Source organism: Punica granatum, chromosome 7 (genome assembly GCF_007655135.1).
Source record: "Punica granatum isolate Tunisia-2019 chromosome 7, ASM765513v2, whole genome shotgun sequence".
NCBI classification, from domain to species: Eukaryota; Viridiplantae; Streptophyta; class Magnoliopsida; order Myrtales; family Lythraceae; genus Punica; species Punica granatum.
The window spans coordinates 22603495-22612020 of NC_045133.1; the positions used below are offsets into that span (position 1 = coordinate 22603495).

The window sequence follows — 8526 nt, forward strand, 5'->3', positions numbered from 1 at the left end:
ACTAATCAGGAGTCAGAATAAATGTAAAACGATGGCCACCAGCATTTAGGGCCTGCACCGGCCCAAGTTGAGAGAAAACTAAAAATCAGAGGGGGGCCCACGTAGGCCATTATTGGCCCAACAAATTTTCTTGGGCCGACAGGCCCAATAAGAATGGTTCGTATACGGTGTCCAAACTCACGGGAAATGCTGGATTGCTGATGCTAATTTGGTCAACGCTGATGAAAGGCCGACTGAAGTGTTCAGTCAAATGGCTTTGGCAGCCATTGCCACTCGCTGCTGCTCCGCTTCGGCTTCTTCTTCGTCTTCTTCCTCTCTCATCATCTTCAGCCCCCTGAGCAGACGTATCATCTCCGGGATATCTACAAGACGCCCGCATCCCACCCAGAGGAGGATGGCTGCTTCTGCTTCTTCAGTATCGTCCTCTCACGGTGAAGGAATCCAAGAACCAGCTAAGCAAGAGAGAATCACAGCTCCTTTCGGCTCCTGGAAGTCCCCGATCACCGCCGATGTCGTCTCAGGCGCCTCCAAGCGCCTCGGCGGCATCTCCGTGGCGGGCGATGGCCGCCTACTATGGGTCGAATCCCGCCCCGCTGAAGCCGGGTAAACTGAATACGCTTCTACGAACTTTTTCTGGTCTTCGTCCTAATTCGCAGACGTCCCTTTCATTTTCTCTGTGAGATTTGCTATCCTCGTACAGTGTTTGAATGCTTGTATTGATGTATGTTCTGCAGACGGGCGGTTCTGGTGAAAGAACCAGAGAAACCGGGGGTTGAGCCCATTGACATCATCCCGAAGGAATATGCGGTCCGGACAACTTGCCAGGAGTACGGGGGAGGCGCTTTCAGCTCTTCCGGGGATACCGTCATCTTCTCGAATTACAAGGACCAGAGGCTATATAAGCAGTCAATTGGTTCAAGAGGTATAAAAAAGTCCATGTGGTTGTGTTTCATGGCAGTGTGATATTGGCTTCAAGCCATAGTAGGAGGAAATACCGGAACTTGAAGTTGCTAGTACTGCTTTTGTGGGCAATTTTTTTTTCTTAATCATTTTAGAGTTCAGGCTGCTGTTCAGTGTCTGTCATGTACTCTTGTAAGCATATGACTTGTACCAGGTTTGATGGTTTTCATTCTCTGCAATTCTTGCAGATTCTTCTCCAGTACCGATCACTCCTGACTATGGCGGGCCTCTGGTTTGTTATGCAGATGGCGTTTCTGATATTAGATTTAGCCGCTATATCACTGTCAGGGAAGGTATGTTACTTACAAATGCTTTGAGTTTGTACCTTACCATATAGGTTATAATAATATTTTCAGAGGTTATGAGCATTAAATAATGTGGTGTTCATGGTGTCAGACCGACGCAAGGACAGTTTGAATCCAACTACCGAAATTGTAGCAATTGGCCTCAATGATAATGATAGTCAAGGTGAAAATTTGCTCTTTTGTGTTTTGCTACAACATGAAATTTCAAGGACTGAGTTTGTGTATTGGTAATAGCATATAAATCAGAGCCGAAAGTATTAGTCGGGGGCAGCGACTTCTATGCATATCCTCGGATGGACGCGAAGGGTGAAAGGATAGCATGGATTGAGTGGTCTCATCCGAACATGCCATGGGACAGATCCGAGCTCTGGGTTGGATACATCTCAGAAAGCGGGTAAGAAGTGTAGACTGACAGCATAGCTTGTTGGTGCAATACGGTAGCAATGATATTCTAGTCATCTCAATTCCTATTATGACCTGCACATTGGTTGTGCTTTGTAATTTTTTCAGAGTTTTCACTTACTGGGACTGTTTTCCATCATCATTTCTTTTTCATACATAGCATAGACCGTAGATGTCTAAATAAGCCAAACCTTTTTGTTCATGTAAAGTGAGCAGGATTAGCTTCATCTAGTAGAAGATCTCCATCCAAAACTGTTCAGCTGTAGTATGTTTTAGATCTTTCCATAAGGGGGATTTAATAGGATTGGTTATGTGGGGATTAAAGGTTGCCCTTGAACCGACATGATGTAGAATTTAATGATTAGTGATGTGCATGTCATATATTGTCATTAAAACTATTTCCTCATACACCTGCATAGATGGCGTCATCTTGGAAGGTGAAACATTATGCTGCTATTCTGTTCTTGTTCAACTCTGACTGCATCTAGGCCAATTAACTATTCATGTTTCATTGGTTTTTCAAATGGCTCATGATTCTTGATGCTTTCCTGTAGAGATGTTTATAAACGTACCTGTGTTGCTGGTTCTGATCCTAATCTTGTGGAGTCTGCAACTGAACCCAAATGGTCCCCTAGAGGTACTCCTTTTCCTAATTATAAAATTTAAGCTGTCTGTTATTTGTGGTAAGTCTGTTTAGCTATCACTGTGTAGTATAGAAGAAGTAATGCTGTGAGGGTCTTTGAACATATAGAAGTGTGAATTTCACAGCTTTTGGTGCCAGAGAGGGTTTTAAGTTCTTCAATGCTGATAAAAAAATGTGACATTTGATAGATTGAGCATTTGATATGTAAGGGGTCAAGTTCTTCAATGCTGATAGAAAAATGTGACATTTGATAGATTGAGCAGCTTACTTGTGTATCGTTGCTAAACTCGTGGTGAATTATACTATGCAGGGGAATTATTTTTTATTACTGACAGACAAAACGGCTTTTGGAACCTCTATAAATGGGTGAGTGCTGAAATTTTCATTTGTGACGATTCTCATGTTCAAATGGCTCAATGTAGGCAATTTTATGTAGAACTGAGTAATAACTCATCGTTATGCAGATTGAATCCGAGAACAAGGTTGTGCCTGTTTATCTCTTAAATGCTGAGTTTGCAAGACCTTTGTGGATTTTTGGCATGAATTCTTATGAATTTATCAAGAGCGATGACCATAAGAACCTGATTGCTTGCAGCTACAGGTGATCTCTTGGAGTTGCTGAATTTTGAATTTTAATATAAATTTGATACTTTTAACGAGGGAGAAAATGTTTACCCAAGTTAAGATTTGCAGGCAAAATGGGAGATCACATATTGGGATTCTTGACTACAGTCAGAGCTCGATGTCCTTGCTTGAAGTTCCATTTACAGACATACAAGACATTGTACTTAGCAACTTGATTCTACGATGAGCTGCAAATATCTCCTCCTTTTTTTTTTTTTTTCTGCCCCTTATTTTGAAAGAGCTGCTCGACTGCTCTGTGACTCTGCCCATCCGATATTGCAGGCTTTAGGTAACCATTTCCTGTATATTGAGGGAGCATCGGCTGTTCTTCCGTCATCAGTGGCAAAGGTGCTTGGAAGAGCTTCCCTCACGATCTTATTCACATTTACCTTCATGAAGCTGGGGCAGCTTTTATGCTATTAAGAAATATTTGGGCCCTCCAGCAATTTTTCATTTTTCTCTTTTTGAAATATTAAGAAACTAAGGGGAATTCTGTCTAAGATGGCACTTTGTAAAATGCTTTAAAATCCAATATTTCTTGTAAAGTGAAGTCCAAAATCCAATATTTCTTGTAAAGTGAAGTCCAAAATGTAATTTACTTCTCTCTCTATTTCCCGAGAAGATGAAAATAGAAACTTAGAAATATTTCTCAAGCTCTCCAGAACCAAAAATTTTAAATATTCATTCATTTAAACGTCATTCTTCTATATTTTTGTTTTTCAGGTGACACTGGATTGTGAAAAATTGAAAGTCGTTGACTTTTCTGTTGTATGGTCATCGTCCCCAGATGTTTTGAAGTATAAGCCTTATTTCAGCATACCTGAGCTTATTGAATTTCCCACCAAGGTTCCGGGTCAGAATGCCTATGCATACTTTTATCCTCCATCTAATCCTATTTACCAAGCTCCAGATGGAGAGAAGCCCCCATTGTTGCTTAAGAGCCACGGTATGGCCCAAGTTAACCTCATATCCCAAGCCTTTAGTATGAGTGTTTGAAAGAAATAATTTGGCTTGAATATGCATTTTCAATACATATAGTTGGTAAAGGAAGTAAACTCATAGTTGCTCCAATCTTACTGTGATAAGCGGCAGTTACTCTTCCAAACCCTGGAAGCAGCGTCTTATGTGTCATTCTATAGCATTTACAATCGAAGTAATTTAAGTGCAACAGGAGGTCCCACAGCTGAGACACGTGGAATGCTGAACCTGAGTACACAGTTCTGGACAAGCCGTGGATGGGCTTTTGTGGATGTAAACTATGGAGGAAGCACCGGTTTGTCCCTTCTAAACCTTTGTTCTTCTTGTTCTTTTTTCTATTATACATATATATATATATATAAGGATATTAGTCGTTGTGGATACTGAGGGAGATTTTAATGTTAATTTGAAGGATACGGGCGAGAATTTAGAGAGAGGCTCTTGGGGCGCTGGGGGATCGTTGATGTTGACGACTGTTGCAGTTGTGCGAAGTTTCTGGTAGAAGCTGTCGACTGTCCCGATGTTTTTTCCCTTGAAGATTGTGATCCAAGAAAATTTCAAAGTTGATGATAGATATGTAATTCTGTAGGTGGAAAGTGGGAAGGTGGATGGGGATCGGCTCTGTATTACTGGGGGCTCTGCAGGCGGGTACACGACTTTAGCTGCTCTAGCCTTCAGGGAAATGTTCAAGGCCGGAGCATCCCTCTATGGGGTGAGTTTAAGATACTTGTATTGTGACTCTAATTCCGTTGCACCATCTCATTTGAGGGGGTGATATCGCTTCAGAAAGTTCTCTTGTTTAATCCTCTGCACCATGCAAGCTTTCATACGAGCTCAGGGTTCATATGTTTCACATTAGTCACTCTGAGTTGAACCCACCGCTCTGATATGAAAATTTTGATTTCTGAAACAGGTAGCTGACTTGAACATGTTGAGAGCAGAAACCCACAAGTTTGAGTCTCGTTATATCGACAATCTTGTTGGTAAATTCATCTGCTAATCCAACATGTTTTTTCTGCTTGAACTTTGATATATGTCAGTTGTTTCAGTTAAAAATTTGTATGCACAGAAGAACTTTAGCTGATGATTCTTTGTAGGAAGCGACAAGGCCTACTATGAGAGATCGCCTATAAATTTCGTGGATAAGTTTTCTTGCCCCATCATTCTGTTCCAAGGTCTAGAAGACAAGGTATGGCACAAGTTTCTTCCTATTTGACTTACTAAACTGAAAGGAATCGATAAAAAAAATAAAATAAATGTGGCATCAAATTTGAGTTCATATTGTTGTCATTACGGAAGCCAATTTAGACAATATTATATTGCTGTGGTTCTTGCAGGTGGTCACACCTGATCAAGCTCGTAAGATCTATCATGCCCTCAAGGAGAAGGGCTTGCCAGTTGTCCTCGTGGAGTACGAAGGGGAGCAGCATGGTTTTCGAAAGGTATCCCTATAGAATTTTTTTTTTGGCTCTTCTATATGTAAAGGAGAGTTAGGTACTAGTAAATTGAGTTTTTACTGCAGGCTGAAAACATCAAGTTCACGTTGGAGCAGCAAATGGTATTCTTCGCACGTCTTATTGGAAATTTCAAGGTTGCTGACCAGATCACACCGATGAAAATCGATAACTTCGACTAAAACTGTTCTCGTGAAGGTAATTATTTGGCACTCTATGTCATACCATCATTCTGCATGCTTATAGAATTAGACAATGCGTTTGTTTTCGGAGTTAAAGTCACGAATTTGTGATTGTGATTGTGATTGTAGAAGAAGACAAAAATATATGGGGCCCACCAATTTGACTTTTGAAATATGAAATGAATGGAAGGTATAGATAATTAATTATAATGGAATTGTATTTTAATAATATATGGGGCCCACCAATTTGACTTTTGAAATGTGTGTTTTGTTGTGTAGTGTTTTGAGTTAAAGTTAAAGTTAAAATCTTAAATCACGACTTTGAAAACAAACGGAGCAGGTTTTCATTAACTTGATTAGAAAATATCTCCATCTTAGTTGTTCTGCATGGACCGGTAATCACATGCCAAGAATATATAATTTTCTGGTGGGAATGTTCTTGAGGCCATCCTTTTATCCTTTTCTCATACAAACTTGGTGTTCTGAACAGGGCTTATGCTCCTCAAAGGAAGAACACGATTCCCGACTCATCTGGAATTTCGTTACCTCCAAGCTAATATGCCTCCGTAAAGAGTCAGTTTGGTCCTCTGCGATATATTCAAGAGCTTCTGCAAGTTATGAACTGCTGTAGATAGCGATTCTATATTTGAATAAAGCGCCTTATCCACAGTGTTGTTCGAAGTATAATAAGGTATGGAGGTGACTGATTTTCTGTACTCGTGTGTAACTCTGGATCATCTATCTCTGATACATCATCCGGTTTTTCATCCGAAGGGGGCTACATATTTTTGAACCGTGCAGTTGGTGTAGATAAAACTTGAGTGAGTACGTTCACGTCACAAAACCTGTCTAGCACATTACTCATGAAAAGACGATTGTTACCTTAATGGAGAAATGCCTTCTTATGGAGCACAATTCTCCCCAAGAACTACCAGATTAAACGCGACATGAACGGATGTCTTTTATAGGCTATTTGGTTTCTGTTGAAATGGCAATCACAATCACATACAAACATATGCAATACTCGGGGTAGATCTCAGATTCTGAATGAAGTTGGTGAATTCCGAATACTTGACATCCGGGCAGGATCTTGGGTTGGAAGAGAAACATGGATGGTATTGGCATGTATTATTGATTTTTCATCAAGTTGTTTGTACATACTTCGGTCTTAAGCTCTTGGAACAAGGAGTGTCCGGAAGTTATTCCGACCCAAAAGGTCTTGAATGTTTCAGTTTTACATCCTAACTTGTGATGTTACGGAAGGATTCCTATCCTGGCACATTAAACGTATGTTCTCGACATAAATCTTGAACGAATCAAGAATACCAAGATGGTTATATGCCTGAACTAGAATAGTCGGAATGGCGGGACCAAGGGGCCATCTGAAAATGGAGTTTCAAGGGTTGAATTAGTCATCAGTTTAGGTCCATGATATTTCTTATAGAACAGTAGATTACATGAAAGCTGCAGAACCACTGCAGCAATCTGACCATCGACAAATTGAACGGTGAAGAGAGAAAATGTTAAACCCCCTGCTACAGTTTCTGGAAAAGATCGAGCGACAGGCTTTACAAAATACAAGTGAAGAATAGAGTACAATTTATAATCGTCGAAAGGACATTACAGAATTAATCAGTGAAACCGATGGTTAAGCGAAAGCAACCCGAATCTGTTGGCCAGGGCATGAACAGCAAGTTTGAAGGCAAGCCTTCCAAGGATCCCTTTGCTTGTAAGGCAAGAAAGTCCTCTTCTTCAGGTCCTCCGACGCCGCCTTATGAAGGCAAAATGCTGATGGCAATTTGGTCAACACAGATGAAAGTCTTACTGAAGTGTTCAGCCAAATGGCTTTGGCAGCCGTAGCTTCTTCTTCTACTACTTCATCCTCTCATCTCCGGGTTATCTACAAGAAAGCCAAAATCCACCCACAGTAGGATGGCTTCTTCTTCTGCTTCGGCTTCTCCACTTTCGTCCTCTCGCGGTGTAGAAATGCAAGAGCCAACGAAGCAAGAGAGGTTCACAGCTCCTTTCGTTTCCTGGAAGTCCCCCATCACCTCAGATATTGTCTCCGGCGCCTCCAAGCGCCTCGGCAGCATATCCGTGGCTGGCGATGGGTGACTCCTCTAGGTCGAATCACGCCCCACCAAGTCCGGGTAAATTTCTGTTTAACGTATGCCCCATTATGTTCTCCATCAATTTCGACTATGTGACTCATCATGAGCAATAGAGCAGTAGTTTCAAGTGCTTGTTTAGATATTGTTCTGCAGATGGGCGGTTCTCGTGAAAGAACCGGAGAAACCGAGGGATGATCCCATTGACATCACCCCCGAGAGTTTGCATTTAATAAGTTTAGAAAATGGGCAAGAAGAGTAGTATTATCAAATGATAGCATATGTGTGGAAATTTGATTTGTGGAAATTTGATTATTGGTGATATGCATGTCATATGTTTATGTTAAAACTATTTCCTGATAGACCTGCATAATTTGAGAAGATGATCCATCATGCTGCTATTCCCGATTCACCTTGGCTTATTAACTGTAAGTGATTCATTGGCATTTTAATAGCTCATGATTCATTTGATGCTTTCCCATAGAGATGTCTATAAACATATCTGTATTGCTGGTTCTGATCCAATCTTGGGGAATCTGCAGCTGAACTCAAATGGTCCTCTAGAGGTACTATTTTTCTTCCTGATTTTTGTAAATTTAAGTGAGTCTGGTTAGCTTAAGACATTGTAAGTTATAACTAACCGGGGAATTATTTTTTATAACTGACAGACAAAACGGCTTTTGGAACCTCTATGAATGGGTGAGTGCTGAAATTTTCATTTTCTGATGATTCTCATGTTCATATGCTTAATGTACGCAATTGTGAGCAGAATTGAGCAATAACTAATTGTTGTACAGATTCAATTTGAGAACGACGTCGTCCCAGTTTTATCTCTTAAGTGCTGAGTTTGCAAGACCTATGTGGATTTTT

General features: G+C 40.7%; 1 protein-coding gene across 2 annotated transcripts; it reads left to right on the plus strand.

The window, feature by feature from the left end:
• Positions 1-235: 235 nt before the first annotated feature.
• On the plus strand, positions 236-6342 carry LOC116214270. Of its 2 annotated transcripts, none has more exons than XM_031549655.1 (19): positions 236-603; positions 735-922; positions 1149-1253; positions 1357-1428; positions 1500-1659; positions 2222-2304; positions 2621-2676; positions 2775-2911; positions 3004-3094; positions 3217-3282; positions 3658-3880; positions 4106-4207; positions 4325-4410; positions 4502-4624; positions 4826-4895; positions 5010-5101; positions 5250-5354; positions 5435-5564; positions 6039-6342. In XM_031549655.1, exons 1-18 carry the CDS (start codon positions 251-253, stop codon positions 5546-5548), a joined length of 2226 nt encoding a protein of 741 aa, XP_031405515.1. In that variant the 5' UTR covers positions 236-250; the 3' UTR covers positions 5549-5564; positions 6039-6342. The 2 variants fall into 2 exon arrangements, with proteins under 2 accessions (XP_031405515.1, XP_031405516.1); XM_031549656.1 differs by having other exon boundaries at positions 1512-1659.
• Positions 6343-8526: the final 2184 nt, after the last annotated feature.

What these genes read in the sequence shown, in the direction of transcription:
- LOC116214270 (XM_031549655.1), top strand. Translation starts at nt 251, where the DNA reads ATGGCTTTGGCAGCCATTGCCACTCGCTGCTGCTCCGCTTCGGCTTCT. An exon ending in CTATATCACTGTCAGGGAAG is followed by an intron (nt 1,254 to 1,356) that starts GTATGTTACTTA and finishes TCATGGTGTCAG; the next exon opens with ACCGACGCAAGGACAGTTTG. An exon ending in TTCCGTCATCAGTGGCAAAG is followed by an intron (nt 3,283 to 3,657) that starts GTGCTTGGAAGA and finishes TTTGTTTTTCAG; the next exon opens with GTGACACTGGATTGTGAAAA.